General features: G+C 43.2%; 1 protein-coding gene across 2 annotated transcripts in view; it reads left to right on the forward strand.

Moving 5' to 3' along the window:
* LOC123745070 (GATA-binding factor C) overlaps positions 1–18373 on the forward strand; it is a 136657-nt gene that overhangs the window by 73563 nt on the left and 44721 nt on the right. The window contains exon 2 of one of the 2 annotated variants that reach the window (XM_045725370.2): positions 6169–6750. In XM_045725370.2, coding sequence (XP_045581326.2) covers positions 6169–6750 — 582 coding nt within the window. The remainder of the gene's footprint in view (positions 1–6168; positions 6751–18373) is intronic. The other variant, XM_069306238.1, reaches the window with a different exon arrangement.

The following is an 18373-nucleotide window of genomic DNA, read 5'->3' on the forward strand; positions in this document are numbered from 1 at the left end:
AATGCAAAATGGCTGGGGTAGTACGTTGCGTGTTCCGTCTTGGTTGCAAAGAAGACAGAGTATTTCAGCCAAATATCAACCGGGTGTTGATATTTGGCTGAAATTCCTTGATGTGCAGTGTTTTCGACGAGTGAGTAATCTCTTAGTGACGTTGTATCTGTTGGTTACTTCGATGTTGTTAGCTAGGATATCGAGAGAGACGACGACGAGAGATAACTGGACACTGGAGAGACACTGTACATCACACAAGACTCAGAAAACTATCAACAGCGAGCTAACACTCAGTTACACTCTGCTATCTTCCAGACCAGGACGGGAATGCCTGGGTCTGGCTGTCTGTCTGTCTGTCTCCCCTCTCTGTCTCAACCTGTCTATATATCTGCCTATCACTATCTCTACTAATCTATATCTCTTCCTATCTCTATATCTGTGTAGGTATTTCTCCATCTAGTAACTCTCTCTATGATGCTACCTCTTCCTCCTCCCCCCCCCACGTCCCCACCCAACATCACACATCAAGAAACACTGAAAGAAAACTATGGGTCTGAGATGCTTTGCTATCCTCTCTCTTCTCTTTCTTCTCATATAATTTTTTTTTTTTTTTATTAATACATGAGGTACATCTGCATTAGTGCAGCTACCCTAGACTATATGAAGTGGAGTACAGTGTGTCAAAAAAGCTAACTAAGTGATGCTAAAAAATCCCCATCACACAGGATGGTTAGTCATACAGAGGCATGTGATAGGCAGTCTGCACTGGCAGACTCCGGATGCATTTTGAGGATATCAACAACACAAGATTGAATAAGGTAGCAGTGGTAATACAAGTCCCCATCTCGCAGGATGGTTAGTCATACAGAGCCATGTGTTTAATAGCCTGCACTGGCAAATTTTGGGTATACTGTGAGGATATCTTCAAGAATACGAGAGTGAATAAAGTATTTGCAAAGCTCCAGGTACCTCATGCCAACTGGTCTGAAAGGTTTAATAACTGGGCATTCAGTGATGTAGTGCGGGAGATCATGCCGTAGTTCCTGCTCACAGAGTTTGCAACTGGAGTGCTCAGGATTGGGAGACCCGTCACCTGCAGCCACCTGCCACAGGTAACGGTAACCCAACCTGATCCTTGCAACCACTGTGTCGCACAGTCTAGTGGACGTTTTGTGCTGTCCATAGATGTAGTAACAACTCCATGTTAATCACACGCCATATTTCACACTAGACTCCATGAAAAACTCCATGAAAACGGCCTACTGCTGTTTGTAATTGCTCATATTTCTTTAAGCCTTTAACTTAGATCCACCTAGACCAGTCTGTCTCCGTCCTATACCCCCAGACCATTCCCGCTGCAAATTTGGGTGATGCTAGCCTCAAAGCACGTGGCCTCCAACTTTTGACAGACAGATAAACAGACGTTGACCAAACCACACACTAGAAAGTGAAGGGACGGACCGAAACGTCGCCGTCCCTTCACTTTCTAGTGTGGGGTTTGGTCAACATATTTCAGCCACGTTATTGTGACTCCTCGTCTGCAGATAGACAGACGTTCTATCTTATAGGACGTTCTATCTAAAATGTACTTATTCTGTTTTTCTTTCATTTGACTCTAAAATATATTATAATCACATTTCAGTCTATATTATTTTATAATACTCAAACCAGCCTTGCAGGTTCGATAGATCAGTGAACCCTGTGATTAACCATCAGGAAAATTAGTTTCTCATCAAATTCCTTCTTTAATTAAATTTTCTAACCACCCCTTTCTCTTCTCATTCTTCCCCTTTTTCCCTTTTTTGGGCCCTTAACTTTAGATAAACAATTACACCTTTATCTCTTCCATCCTGTTACATCTGCACAACTTCTCCTCTCATCCTCAACCCTCCATCCCTCCCACTATTCCATCCCGGCGCGCCACTATCCCACCCATCCCCATCCCAATCATCGTCACCCATCATCTCCTAGACGCCACGACATCAATCTCGGACTCAAAGCGGCCCGTAGTCACGTTTGAACCATTAGGATAACCGATCAAAGCAGTAATCGTGGGTTAGACCTTTAATCGGCCGCGCTTATCGACTCTTTTAGTCTATATTTGTTTATATTATAGGCTGCCAGATCGAGGCTCTTAAATCAACGGATGATTAAGATGACTCTCGATATGAGTTGCAGAGATAAACAGAGAGAGAGAGAGAGAGAGAGAGAGAGAGAGAGAGAGAGAGAGAGAGAGAGAGAGAGGGGAGAGAGAGAGAGAGAGAGAGAGAGAGAGAGAGAGGGGAGAGAGAGAGAGAAAGAGAGAGGGAGAGAGAGAGAGAGAGAGAACAGGGCTCCTAGGGCACAGAAAGCTTCGGTCAACGGCTGATAACCGAAGGCCGCGGCAGGAATATTTTTTTCTGTTAATGCCCCTGTTCACTTTGTCATAAATACGTACCGAAGAAGTTAAAGAGCTGTGTCAGGAGAGATCTGACGGCTGAGTGGACAGCGCTCGTGATTCGTAATCCTAGAGTCCGGAGGTCGATTCCCGGCGGTGGCAGAAACAAATGGGCAGAGTGTCTTTCACCCTGATGCCTCTGTTCACGTAGCAGCCAATAGGTACTTGGGAGTTAGACAGCTGCTACGGGCTGCTTCCTGGGTGTGTGTGGCCAAAAAAATAAGTTGATTGACAGTCGAAAGGCGGGACCAAAGAGCCAGCGCTCAACCCCCGCCAGCACAATTAGATGAGCACAACTAGGTGAGAACACACACACACATACACCCACACACACACACATACACATGACTTTTTTATTGTCAGAGTAGTTAACAAATGGAATGCATTAGACAGAGGTGGAGGTTGACTCCATACATAGTTTCAAATTTCCATACATCGAGCCATACTCAGTGGCTAGATGAATACCCAATAGCTCAGTCTCGGACAGAGAGAGAGAAAGATCTGGGATTTGGTTTCACGCCGAACCTGTCTCTTGAAGCCCACATCAAAAGAATATATCATCAGCAGCGTATGCAAAGCTGGCTAACATCAGAACTGCCTTTAGAAGTTTGTGTAAATAATCTTGTATACTTGATCCCTGTATACCATATATGTAATACCAATTAAGGAGAAGATAGAGAGGTATGTCAAAAGACTAGTGCCAGAACTAAGGGGTTATTTCCACACGCAAAATTCTCAGGAGAATAACAGGGGAAGATAAATTCAGATTATTCAATTACTATTTAACACGGGTGGTGTTAAATAATAATAAATACCGATTATTTACCACGGGGTGTACTCGCACAAAGGGACACAGGTGGAAACTGATTACCCGGTTTAGCCACAGCAACACTAGACAGAACTTTTTCAGAACAGTTAATAAATGGAATGCATTAGGAAGTGATGTGGTGGATGCTGACTCCATTCATAATTTCAAATGTAGATATGATAGAGCTAAATAGACTCAGGAACCTATACATCAGTTGATTGACAGTTGAGAGGCGGGACCAAAGAGCCGAAACTCAACATCCTAAAGCACAATTAGGCGAGTAGAACTAGGTGAATAGACACACACACACACACACACAGACACTCAGGTCCTCGCAGCCGAGCGAATAACGTTCTGGGGTCGTAGTCCTAAGAGCCTGGGATCGATTCCCGGTCGAGGTAGAAATAAATAGGGAGAGCTTCTTTAAATTTGATGTCCCCTGTTCACTTAGGAGTAAATAGGTACCTGGAAGTCAGATAGCTGCTTCGGGCTGCAACCTTTGAATGAGTGTGTGTGTGTGTGTGTGTGTGTGTGTGTGTGTGTGTGTGTGTGTGTGTGTGTGTGTGTGTGTGTGTGTGTGTGTGTGTGTGTCTGTGTGAGTGTGTGAAATATTTGTAGAAGATATGATAGAAAAGAAACAGTCAGTACATCTGTCAACCATCGGATAGAAAGGCGGGGTCCAAGAGCTAATAGCTCAATTCTGCAGGCCCAACTATTAAATACAAATAGCAAATACACAGCCTCACACACACACACACCACAAAAATTCCTTGGTTGACTTACTGCCGGACGAAAACCGAGAAATTGCAACGTCAATTTTTGTTAAAAGGGTCGGCCATAGTGATAACATTCGGAGCCGTCATGCAGGTGACGAGTGCTGCGTTTATTTCATAAAGTTATCATATAATTACATGCATTGTAACTTATGACAGCTTCAGGCAGGACGTGAACTAATTGAATTTAATGGAACGCTACATCATCTGCTAATGGCATTAATTTGTTCTTGTTCTCCAAGTCGCTAAATGCAGATTTTTTTCATTGAAAATAACGATGATTCTGCTTGATAATTCAGATTTATTGATGTTTAATAAAGATAATAGAGTGGGATTTTGTTTTTTTTACATATAATGCCTTCAGTGAATTTTTCATTCTGATCCACTCGGGGGTTACAAAGCGTTTATCGACCCTCTTCTTCGACTCCAAGTGCACTTAATGATCAATCGACAGCCTGTTCGACTTCAGCTCGAACATCGTTGTCATTAATTATATTCTGAATTGGGCTGAAAGTGCTTGTTTACCGACTCCGGACTGAGAATTATTAATTTATTATGTGTATTGCTCTTTCTCACTGCGCTAAAGTTTATATGTTCTAAGTTCTGAGTGTCCAGGATATTACCATGACCCATTTTTGTGACTTAATTGAATTTCTTCCACACCAGTCTCCTGAGACTGATGGATGCCTACTACTACCACATTTACAATGCTGACTCTACCTTTCACCACCTCATTGACTAATCTACCTCCTGGTACAACTACCATATCTACTGCTACGGCTTCTACATCTACTTGTGTGTGACTCCTTCTGCAGCAATTTGGTGCTGCCTTTAGTGCACCTCTCTCACTACCTTCCCTTTTGCTACTGTCATTTTACCCACTGGTAATGTCAGCAAGTCTCTCTTTCTCTCTCTAATATATATATATATATATATATATATATATATATATATATATATATATATATATGTCGTACCTAGTAGCCAGAACGCACTTCTCAGCCTACTATTCAAGGCCCGATTTGCCTAATAAGCCAAGTTTTCCTGAATTAATATATTTTCTCTAATTTTTTTCTTATGGAATGATAAAGCTACCCATTTCATTATGTATGAGGTCAATTTTTTTTTTTGGAGTTAAAATTAACGTAGATATATGACCGAACCTAACCAACCCTACCTAACCTAACCTAACATATCTCTATAGGTTAGGTTAGGCTAGGTGGCCGGAAAAGTTAGGTTAGGTTAGGTTAGGTAGGTTAGGTAGTCGAAAAACAATTAATTCATTAAAACTTGGCTTATTAGGCAAATCGGGCCTTGAATAGTAGGCAGAGAAGTGCGTTCTGGCTACTAGGTACGACATATATATATATATATATATATATATATATATATATATATATATATATATATATGACTGAAAATTCACACCCCAGAAGTGACTCGAACCCATACTCCCAGGAGCAACGCAACTGGCAACTACAGGACGCCTTAATCCGCTTTTCAGTCGCATATAGTCCTGGGGAGTAATTATGACGCCGGAGTAATAATCATCATTCTGATCAATTTAATTAATACCATTGTATTACTTGGATGTTGTGCGTCAATAAGTATAATTATAATTAATGACAGTGATCTTGGAACTGGAATTAATATATATATATGTTCGGTTAAATTTTGTTAAATAACAGCCTCTTCTTGCAACGATGAGACTGAAGATGATGATGGTGAAGTTGAGCCTCCGGATGGTGAAGCTGAGCCCCCGGATGGTGAAGCTGAGCCCCCGGATGGTGAAGCTGAACCTCCGGATGGTGAAGCTGAGCCCCCGGATGGTGAAGCTGAGCCTCCGGAGGGTGAAGCTGAGCCTCCGGAGGGTGAAGCTGAGTCTCCGGATGGTGAAGCTGAGTCTCCGGATGGTGAGCATCTCTTACCACTGATGTCACTCAGTTTCGCCTGTGTCACTGTATCAGAAGTATCTGTGTATGTGTAAGTGTCCAGCTGGCAGTCCCTTTGACACTGTGTCAGTAGTGCCAGTGTCCAGCTGGCAGTCCATGTGTCACCGTGTCACCGGCCCCTGTGTACGTGACCACCGTGTATGTATAGTATACGTGTATATGACGTGACGAGGCCTTGTTACTAACGTTGTGTCTCTCCCTCCACAGCGCGGATGGGTTCCGGTCAGGTCTTCCGCCCACATTTCGCCTCGCCCCTCCACCCGTGGCTGGGTGGTGACAAGAGCATGGTGGGCGGCTCCTCCCCCTCCTGGCACTCCCCCTTCTCCAAGCCGCACCACTACGCCCACGCCCACTCCTCCACTTCACCGGCGCCGCACGCCAACTCCTACTCCTACTCCTATGCGTCTTCGGGACTCTTCGCATCGGCCTTCACTAAGGATGAGTCGATGGCGGGCGGCGCGGGCGGCGGCGGGCCCGTCTCAGAATACTCCATGGGCGGCGGTGGGGGCGGCAGCGACGGCTCCGATCTGAAGAGTGCGCCCATGCTGTCCCCCCTGGGTGGCTGTGCCAACAAGAGTGGGCGTGAAGGTGCGGGCTTTTCCTCCACTGGTGGGGTTAGTGGGGGCGGAGGGGAGGCCTCTGCCACCCCCCTCCTGCCCTCCTATCCCCCCTACCCGGGCTCCCTGGGTGGGGGGGCAGACTTCCCCAACCCCTACTACCCGCCCTCCTCACACTTCAACAAGGCACTCGCCCACGACAAGCCAAAGTCCAAGCCGCGTTCTTCCGCCGGTAAGACCCGACCATCTCTTTTGGGGTGCCCGCTAACGCCCCCTCTACTACCCCCCCCCCCCCTTTCCTCCTCTATCTGTAACTGGCGTTGTTGTTGACTCTGTTGCTGACGCTGCTGGTGCTAACGCTGCTGCTGCTGACTCTGTGGCTGCTGGCTTAACAGCCGCCAATATGGCTTCTAAGCCAAGCAGGTGTCAGATTAATTCCAGATTAGAACCTGTTCGGATTTTTTTTATTTTTAGACTCAAAAGCCAGGTCATGTTAGTGTTAGGGAGCCTCCGTCTGCCAGTAGTGGTGCGTGAGGGTACCCGACAAAAGATATAATAAAAACGCAGTGTTCTGTGCACCTTCAACACTTCCAACACCTGTAGCACTGCTCTTACCTGCTGTAAATATAACTCACACAATTCTAACATAATTTTGCCTCATGTTATTTATATGTCAATACCAATAAGCTCATTAGATCTCTCTAACGGCCATGATAAACGCGAAAATTTTGACAAATATATGTATTTTTGCAATGGTAATGTGTGAATGATAATGTTCAAAATAATAGCTAGATAAATATCCGCCAATCAGCAGCATCGTTAGCCAATCAGCAGCACCGTCAGCCAGTCAGCAACACCGCCAACGAATCAGGTGATGAGCTCTCTGTTACGTTAAAAGGTTGTTGTAGCTCACGCAAGCGTTTGACGGTAACTTGGACTTAAAGGAGTGAGGAAGGGGGTGGTCTGGGTAGATCCTCTTGGCCCAGCCCACTAACACACTGAAGCTAGAGTGGCACCGCCTCCACTAACCATCAGCACGCCCACGGAACTAACCCCTGACCGCCATTATCAGTCTAGAGACTAGACATCTCATCCTATATGCACTATAACTATATCTCTCTCTTAGATTAGCACTCAGACTCGTCCCTGGGGGCCATCAACCAATCATCAGATCTCTCGTTACTCACCAACAGCCATTCATAATTCAACGTGATAAATAGGATTCAGGCTTGCTCCCAATACGGTTCTCTCTCCTTCGTGGCTACTTCGCGGCCCTTGATGGCCCTGTTCGATGGTCCAAGATCACTGGCGGTGTTATCTTGAGCTGTGGCCCAATATGAGTTATCGGGACAGGTTGGAGAGCTCGCCTCACGACCGCTGATTTATCAAAGACGGCCGCTACTTGGCTTCCAAGAGAATCAGAAGGCGTCTCAGACGTCATTGATCGGAAGATGAATTATCCTGCAAGATCGATCTTGCGCTGTTGATTTATGCCCCAAACGGAAGAAGTCCAACAATTTCCTTTAGCAAGTGACGTATCATTAAAACTATCCAACTCCTGTTATGTTATCTCATAGGGAAGTCATATCACAGTCAAATTTCTCAACGCAAAGAATTTCCGTTTCATCTGTATCAGGGCTGAACCGACACGCCAAACTTCCAGATGAGAACATATAGTTTACGACTCCGTGTGAGGGGTGGATTGGTGGGTGGGAGGGTAGATATTATGCAAATTACTATCAAGATTCATATGCCTTCATTTGGTTTTCTATTCCGGGTGCTTCCAGGGCGGTAGCACTTAAGTGTCTGTGACTGACTAGCGATCAGGATACAATATTTTTGCGTACTTTCAACGTAGTACTTTAAAATGTTAATATGGTTTCAAAGATTTTATAGCGTAAATAAAAGAGAACGAAGTATGAATAAAAATGTAAAAACGACTTTAATAATTTGGCAGTAAGTCCATAAGCTATGATTAGTTAGCGAGTGTTTAATTAAAGTTAAAGATAGGTTAAGGTAAAACAACTAACTTTACTGAAGAACAAATCCACAAGGGCCGTGACGAGGATTCGAACCTGCGTCCAGGAGCATCCAGAACATCCATTGTTCATTTGATGCATCACGTTAGTGTGATCTCTGTGTGTTTACTGAAGAGCTGAACTACAAACCAGAAGATGAGGAGACGACGACGTTTCGGTCCGTCCTGGACCATTATTTAGTAGATTTAGTTCTCATATCTTCAAGCCACGTTACTGTGACTCATCAACCTGTCCTTTTACAGACAACTTCGTATTACGATAGTATGCGTTACATAAGACAAAAAAAAAATGGTTGTACTAGAAAATGGAAGCGGCTCGCGAAAGTGACGTACTGTCCCGTTTTCTGTTGTGGGTCCTCTGGTAGGTTAGGAAAGGAGACATTAAATTGACGGTTTTGTTGACGTTGGGAAACCTTAGGAGAACGGGCTGGACTCATCGTCTGCATAACTCTACCTATTGTTACCGTTCATTAGTATGACAAACCATAGCGGAATATAACTTAAAACCTAATGAGAATTTCTTGCAAAAATGACCAATGTGGTAGATTTACACTAAAGAATATTTCAGCTATTCTTGCAAGTCGAATTTCGTTTTCGCATCAGTAATCTTAAAGAATACGCGGCCTCTTGAAGTCAGAGTATAAACGGTTTCTAGAAGTCAGAGTAAACACGACTTTTGAAAGAAGTCAAAGTACCCACACTACCTCACGAAGTCAAAATACCCACACGACTTCTGAAAGTTGTCAAATTTTACACGGCTTCCTGAAATCAAAGTACACGCGGCTTCCCACCAAACACACACCGAAACTACGACGTTGGTGCAACGTTCGAGCAAGTTTTAACACCTCCTAACCAGTTATAACAACCAATATAGCAAGTTGTAACAACGTTCTAATACGTCATAAACACGTTAAGCCAAGATGTAGCAACTTTATTTCAAATTGTTACAAGCGGAAAATAGAGACAGTTTCGGTTTGTGTTTCCAGGGTTCTGGACGAAATCAGAGTGCACTCGGCTTTTTTAATTCAGAGTACGAATAGCCTCATGCACTTTGACGTAACAGGCTGTTGCGTTCTTTAAAGAATAACATTTCATCTCTCGCCGATGCTAATTACCCCATACAGAAGGTAATTAATTCCAGAGTGGAAAATATATATGAGGGTAATCAACACCCGTGAGGGAGACATTAGTGGGGTAATTAACACCTGAAAATGAGACGTAATTTGGGTAATTAATACATAAGAGAGATCAACAAACGACAGGGGAGATGAAGGTGGGATAATTAACATCTTAAAGGGAGACATTTGTAGAATAATTAACACATGATAGGGAGATACAGATGGAATAATTAACACATGAGGAGGCGAAATATAGATTTTGGTAACTAACACATGAGAGGGAGAAATATTTTGGGTAGTTAACACCGGTTCTTCTTTAATGTGGTAATTACCTCATTATGGTAAAAATTGATAATGTTAATTATCTCCAGCGAGAAAATTTTTAATAAATTCCATACCATGGATCTATCTCTGACGATAGCCTCCACTCCCTGGGTCTTCCAGATGTTAATTATCCCACTCAGAGTCTTCCAGAGGTTAATTATCCCATTCTGGGTCTTCCAGAGGTTAATTATCCCAATCTGGGTCTTCCAGATGTTAATTATCCCACTCTGGGTCATCCAGATGTTAATTATCCTACTCTGGGTCTTCCAGATGTTAATTATCCCACTCTGGGTCTTCCAGATGTTAATTATCCCACTCTGGGTCTTCCAGATGTTAATTATCCCACTCTGGGTCTTCCAGGTGTTAATTATACCACTCTGGGTCTTCCAGATGTTAATTATCCCACTCTGGGTTTTCCAGATGTTAATTATCCCATTCTGGGTCATCCAGATGTTAATTATCCCACTCTGGGTCATCCAGATGTTAATTATCCCACTCCGGGTCTTCCAGATGTTAATTATCCCACTCTGGTTACTTCTCAGTTGTTGATTAATTCCTTTGGTGCCCATACATGTGTTGCTTATCCACTATTGTTTAATCTCAAGTTTTGATTACATCACTCTGAATTCCACTCAGGTTTTAGAACACTTTTGATCCCAATCTAGTGTTAAATTTCTCAGGTGTTAGAACATTTTGAATTCCTCTTAGATGTTAGAACACTGGATCATATGCATAAATAAATTATTTTAACATTTCATTTATTAGAACTTACAAAGATCCTTGGCTGCATTAAAAATTTCTGTTCTTGAGTAGAAAATTCATGAATAAAAAATGAAAGACCTGATATCCGTAATTTAATAAAACAAAATCGGAAATTTTTATTAAACAAATTTGGTATTCTTGACTGGATAAGGTAATTATTGGTGATCTCAGTTTTCAATTTACGTAGCTATTATTAATTAAAATTTGATATAATATATAATCCTTCTTAGTAATCAATCAAAAATATATTAATAGTATGAGATAAAATCAATATAACCGTTCATGATATACACAAAAACATTTACTTGGTACCAAATAAAAGTCTTATTACTTTTCTAATATTTTTACATATGAGCCAAGATTTATTAACCAAAGTCTGAGGCGTTCTTTGCAATCTTGATGAGAAAAAAGTTATTCATAAATCTGATAAACAAAAATCGTTACACTAAAATAAGAAAATGTTATTTTTTCTTACAAAAATGGTTAAAAAAAACTTTAACCTTCATACCAAACGTTGCACAAAAGGAAAAACGTTCCGGCAGCTGTATTGTCGTCGAGGACTCACATTGTCTCAGTGTTAACTACGTCATAATTACTAATCATATAACCACTAACTGAGCCTCTGAATTGCAACACCTTTCGTCCCAATACAACACCCCCCGTCACAATACAACCCCCTCCGTCACAATACAACACCCCCCGTCACAATACAACCCCCTCCATCACAATACAACCCCCCCCGTCACAATACAACACCCTCCGTCACAATACAACACCCCCCCGTCACAATACAACACCCTCCGTCACAATACAACACCCTCCGTCTCAATACAACACTCTCCGTCACAATACAACACCCTCCATCACAATACAACACCCTCCGTCACAATACAACACCCTCCATCACAATACAACACACTCCGTCACAATACAACACCCTCCGTCACAATACAACACCCTCCGTCACAATACAACACCCTCCGTCACAATACAACACCCTCCGTCACTATACAACACCCTTGTTCGTGGCTGCGGACGCCAGGCTAATTGTCCGAATATCTAATTCAGTTTCAAATATCAACCAATCAACATTCTTCCTTCCACCCTCCCCCCATCCTCTATCTCTCTCTCTCTCTCTCTCTCTCTCTCTCTCTCTCTCTCTCTCTCTCTCTCTCTCTCTCTCTCTCTCTCTTTGTCTCACTTTCACAGTTTTCTTTCTCTCTGTATTTCTATATCTACCTCTGCCTCTATTTCTCTGTCTTCAGCACGATTCATCTCAAAATCTGAGAGAAGCAACGGATGAAAGAGGAAGATAAGCGGAGGAACTAGAAAGTAAAGCGGAAGCAAGAGGAAGAGGAGGAGGAGGAAGAGAAGGAGAAGAAGGAGGAGGAGAAGAGAGCGTAAAAGCGTTGCAGACCTCGGGAGAGGGTCAGGGAGCAAACAATGGTTATACCAATGTTGTAGCCTAGCACCTCTCCGTGGTGGTACAGCTGCGGCCTCTGCTGCAATAGTGAGTGATTACTGAAGTTACGACAATCCTCTCTCTCTCTCTCTCTCTCTCTCTCTCTCTCTCTCTCTCTCTCTCTCTCTCTCTCTCTCTTCCATCTATCGTGCGTCTGCAGCTGATAGATGACCGGTCGGACAGCTGGTGCCGACAGGCGGGACCCGCACATTTCGCTCTGATAATGCATATGATCGCCGCTCGTGAATCGCTATGTGGGGTTCCCGGTTCTGCTAGATCCGAGGCGGGCTGATTTTAATTCCAAACAGGTGCAGATAGTTAAGACGGAGCTCGATCACTGTGATTATGTGCTCGCTAGCAGGCGGGGGGAGTGAAAAGATAGCCTCAGCCCCTATCATTTCCAACGAGGTTTGGAAGAGGGTATTGCTGAAGATGGAGGTGAAGGGAGGGTGGGAGAGAGATGGGTGAAGGGGAAGGGAGGGAGAGAGGAAGGAAAAGGCATGATGGGTAGGGGAGAGTGGACGCAGAGTCGTATAGCACTCTGCGCCGTTCACAGAAATACAGGGTAGAATTTCTGTGATGACAGAGAGCTGACGAGGCTGGTCTGGAAACTCGCTCTGATTAAAACGGGTCTACCCTCAACGGCACAGTTTACTGTGATCAGGTGGTGACGGTAAGGCGCCTATAGGCTGTAAGGAGAGTGAAGTATGGAAGCCTAGGTAGAGACGGGTGCCTGGGTGGTGAGGGGTGTTTAGGTGGTGAGGAATCTAGGTGATGAAACGTGTCTATATAGTTACGGGGTGTGAGGTATCTAGATGGTTCAGGATATGATGTCTAGGTGATTACGGTTAGCTAGGTGGATTAGGAAGTAAAGATCATAAGAGAAACAGGAAAACGTATAATCATTGTTGACAATGTGATATTTGTGACGTGATCAATATTCCCAATACGTACCGCACACTGTAAGTGATTTAAACAGATTAACCAGGATAACCATCGTTGGATATGACCAGTAACTGGATTGGTTACCACGTAGTCAGATCCGCGTCCGTGGATAGAAAGTTCTCGTGAAGCCGAATCCCGGATGATAACGACGAATATGCGTTTTGGGGTCATAGGATTGGATGGTCAAATGTTATATTGCAATGCGATTAAGTTGCGGCATTGTGTGATAAGTAGCGGTGTTGCAATAATAGTTTTAATCCATGCTTTTAATGCTGGATTCGATAATACTTTAATGGAAGGGTAACAAAGAGTTCGTAACTTTATCCGTATACCTGAATTCATCAGTATCTGTAATGCACATATATCGGCGTATTATTGTAATGATGAGTGCGCCGTCACAATCACCTATGAGCCGATATTTGCATCTTCGACATCCGATACAAAGTGCCACGATCTTCCGATATCCAAAGTGCGAATCATCTTTATAATACGCTCGATCGACGGGAAGAACGTATGGCGACTAACTATCCATTTACAGCGCCTTTAAAACGTACTTTCTGGCGCAATTGGGTCTTAATTTCAACCACAATCAAGTGGTCTCACGGCATGGTTACCTAATGTTTACGTCGCGGGCAAGGGGGTAATCACCTGACGACCAACTGATAATTATGGGACGATCAGACGAAGTATATAGGGCGATGAGTCGATGTTTATGGGGGCGTTTATTAGATATATATGGGAAAATCAGTCGATGTTCATAGGGTGATAAAAAAAAATGCAGGGGAGGTGATCAATCGATATATATACGAGACGATCCTACAATGTATATGAGACGATCAATGTGTATAATGGCGATTAATCGGTGCATATAGACCTCTCAACTACTGTGTATGGGTCTTTCGGGCTTGGCCAGAAAGTGTGTATGAGACGGGCAACTGTTATTTGCGAACGCGGGAACATTCTATTTCGTGTCGCGATCAATCATTTTCGCGGTACTATCATCAAGTACCGCGAAAATGACTGTCGTGATTAGCCACTTCGAACGCTTCAATTACCCAATCGTTTTGGAAAGGTCAGTTGATATTTTTTATTAGTATTGCAATCCTTTTTTTTATTAAACTTGTATAAATAATTATAATTTGTATAGTTATTAGGGCATTGTTGATGTTATTGTTATTGATAAAATTGCACTGGCTATTAATTTTAGTTAACAAATACAGTGATAAGATTTAATACCTTCTTCACCTCGCCTTTTGCCTTATCTTCCTCCTTCTTATTCAGAATTATCTCCTCCTTCTCTTTCTCTTCCTCCTTCTCCTTTTCCTGCCTCGTCTGTGGTGTGTGACTTTATATAACTCGGTAATTACCACGATGCACTCGACCAAACCAGGAGTACTGTGTGATTCTTCGAGTACTCTGTATGGAACTCTGCGTTGGTGGTCGGCGTTGGTTGTCGATGTCATTGTTAACGTGGTTGTCAGTGCCGTTCGTCAGCATGATTGACCGTGTGGTTGTTAGCGTGGTAGTCGGGGGGGTTGTTATCACTACACCTGGAGTCCCAGCAAGATTGCAATGAGCAATTATTTTAAGCAAATTGTGGCTAGAATTAGTTATAAACTCTGCCTAACGTGATGAGTGAGATGAGATTAAGCACATCTGTCACTCTCTGTCTGTCTGTCTCTCTGTCTGTATGTTTTGTCTGTCTCTCTCTCTGTTCTTTTGCACCTTCTGTCCGCTACCCTCAGTGGCTCCCTCACCCGCTTTGTATCCTAACCTCTCTGTGTTCGAACCCCTCTGTCTTAGAACCTCTCTGTCTCAGAACTGCTCTGTCTCAGAATCCCTCTGTCTCCCACCCCCCTCTTTCCCCTACATCAATTTGTCTCCAACTACATCTTTCTCTCCTCCCATGTCCTCTACCCCTCTGTCTGTCCCACCCCCCCTTTTGTCTTCCATCTCTTCTGTCTCACACCCTGTCAGTATCTCCCCCCCCCCTTTCACTGTCTCCCACGTCCTTCACTAGGAGCACCTCTGAGTGGAGTGCCAGAGCTGGGACAGTCCATAAGTTAGCACTCGACACCTCTCACCCCCCCCCCCCTAACCACTCTCCCCCTTCCCCCACAACTTCACTTCTCTCCTCTCCAGTAATCAACATACTCTCCCTTCCACTCCCCAAGCCTCCTTCTAAAACCCCTTTCTTCTATCCCTAAGGTTCCTTCTACTTTTCTTTTGATATTTTCTTGTCCCACTTTTATTTTCTTCTCATTTCCACTTTTTTTCTTCTATTTGAATCCCTCTCTTTTTTTCCAGTGATCATATCTCTTACCATCCATTGATCGTCTTCCATGCTTTTTTAGTTTATCGCTATCTCCGTCTTGTCCTCTCTCTCTCTCTCTCTCTGGGTGAGAGATCACCCAGTCTCTCTGCTTCTCAAATTCTCTTCTTCTCAGTCCTATTTTGTAACTGAAATTAAAGACCATTAGGAATAGAGCTGATGTTCCTTAAGAGACTCTAAACTGAGATATATTATCTTACATCAGCTCATCTGGAGCCAGACTCAAGGCTCTCATTTATTTAATGAGCTTATTATTAGTTGTTCATTAGGAAAAATCCCATTCTTTTAATTTTAAGTAACAGCTAGGTGAGTTACAGAATGAAGCTGAAGCTATGTACCAGCACCTTAATATTGTCTGTTGACTTCACAACGATTTGATTTTCATATACTGAGAAAACCTTTTCTAAACGCGAGCTAGCTTATAAATGTGTGATCACTGATGCTGTGATATGGTCCTGAGAATGACTCGCCAAGTATGAGAATGTTGATGGCAGAACGTCTTGTGTTGTGGTTGCCAACTTCTAGTTGTCAACGAAGTTGGGCCAGGTGGAGGACCTTGAGAAGATTGGCCTCATACATAGCAGTAAGTCCGGTAACATCTCCCCGGTGGTTGAATGCTCTGACGTACTGGCTAGCTAAGCCAAATTGGTTCATGACTTGAGATGAGTCTTCTCGCTCGGTTTCCTCAAGGAGGTTGGCGCTACTCAACACATAGGAGGAAACTTGTGCTTTGTTAGACTGTCTTGCATGCTGGGTGCTCAGCACTTGCCTTTTCATAGTCACCGAAGTGTTAAACTTCATTCCCAAGATCTCAACTTCTTCATACGTTCATGTAGATACATTATCACGTCCTAGATACATTATCATGACGTCTATCCCCGGAAAAAATTGCTGCAAGTCAGTAATTAATGAAACTCGTAGCCGCCGCATTTCTTTGTATATAACGAGGATAGAATATAGGATCATAAGTATAGGATCATATATATAGAAATTCAGGAATGTGGATTATACACTGCTGAAGTAGACAGTACAAAGCAGTGAGCCAAGTGCATGACCCCGTGGTACACTGACACTAATTAAGTGGCCTTGTGAACTTAGTCCATTGAGGAATATCAATAGAGTCCATTCTTACAGGCATGCCCTAATTAGATATAAGATGATGCCTGAGATGCATAGTGCTTGAACTTTGCATCTCTCTCTCTCTCTCCCTCTCTCTCTCTCTCTCCCTCTCTCTCTCTCTCTCCCTCTCTCTCTCTCTCCCTCTCTCTCTCTCTCTTTATGCATTTATTTATTTTATTAGGTTATAGTAGAGACCACTGCTCTTGTTATTGAAGCTGATGTTTAATTCATTCAATTTATTATTATTATTAATATTGTTATTATTATTATTATTATTTGTCATTGTTTTAATATTTTTCTTAATATTAATAATATTACTTTTGATGCTACTATTAAATATAGTTATAGTTATACAAATCGTCTTAACGAGACTAATGGGAAGAGTCGGCCACTACCACACACTAAAAACTGTGAAGGTGACAAAGGTTACAGGCAGAAAATTACCAAAATTTACGAAAACCGTTTCGAGCTGGGATTGGAAATCTAATAATCTGTCACTGCTCTTCTTAACAGATTTAGTTTAAAGTAATTTAGACACGAGAATCACCATAATCATATTTTGGAATTACGTATTTTTGGAGGCCTAGAGTTGAATAAGCAGGTGTGAGGTATGATGGAGGGGGGAGGGGAAGAATTTTGGGTGGGGTGTGTGGTGGGGGAGTTGATGTGGGGGTGGGGGGGGTGTTCAATCCAGCACGGTGGAGCTCGGAAGCTTGCGATGGGCGAGCTGATACGCCCATCAGGTTTCCCACGCCCACCATTACGTCACGGATCAGTGGGCGCCAGACAGAGGCTTATCTGGTGCTATCTGGGCGCGTGGGGGATGGGGGCAGGGATGGGATAGGGAGTGAAGCGGGTGGTCTTTTGGAGGCTTCTAGGGAGAGAAGAATAGAGGAAGCTGGATAGTAGTGGGGATTTGTGTGTGTGTGTGAGAGAGAGAGAGAGAGAGAGAGAGAGAGAGAGAGAGAGAGAGAGAGAGAGAGAGAGAGAGAGAGAGAGAGAGAGAGAGAGAGAGAGAGACAGAGACAGAGACAGAGAGAGGGAAGGGAGAAAGAGACGAGGGAAGTAGTTTACCATCATGAACTATGGGCTGTGACCTGTCCCCTGATCTGTCACATTCCGGCAGCGGTAGTGCCAGGGTTAAACAGGCGGACAGAGGGACGGGTGCCGAGGCTGACAAGGACGGAAATAAATGAGGAAAGAGACTGCAAAAGAGAGGCAGGCATAGAGGAGAAGAAGGAGCAAGAGCTATAAGAAGGGAGGGAGAGACAGCAGAGAAGGAAGGAAACAAAAATGGAGGTTAATTATATATTAATATATATATATATATATATATATATATATTAATATATATATATATATATATATATATATATATATATATATATATATATATATATATATAATGCGGAATGTATTGCGAAATATATATTCTGTTATAGATATTACGAAAACATACACAGGGAAGATCAGAGGAGATATGTACAGAAAGAGACAGTGATGAAAGGTGAAGAGATGCAGGGAGTGAAGGTGGAGGGAAGGTGGAGGGAGGGAAGAAGGGAAGATAGAAGGAGGAAGGAAGAGTAGATGGAGGGAGGGAGGGAGGGAAGTGGAGTGGTAGCATTTGAGTCTCTTCATCCTTATCCTTTTCATGCCCCGTGAAAATTCCAGTATGCAATTATTAAAGTTAATCATCTCTCTCTCTCTCTCTCTCTCTCTCTCTCTCTCTCTCTCTCTCTCTCTCTCTCTCTCTCT

This window comes from Procambarus clarkii, chromosome 57 (assembly GCF_040958095.1).
Source record: "Procambarus clarkii isolate CNS0578487 chromosome 57, FALCON_Pclarkii_2.0, whole genome shotgun sequence".
NCBI classification, from domain to species: Eukaryota; Metazoa; Arthropoda; class Malacostraca; order Decapoda; family Cambaridae; genus Procambarus; species Procambarus clarkii.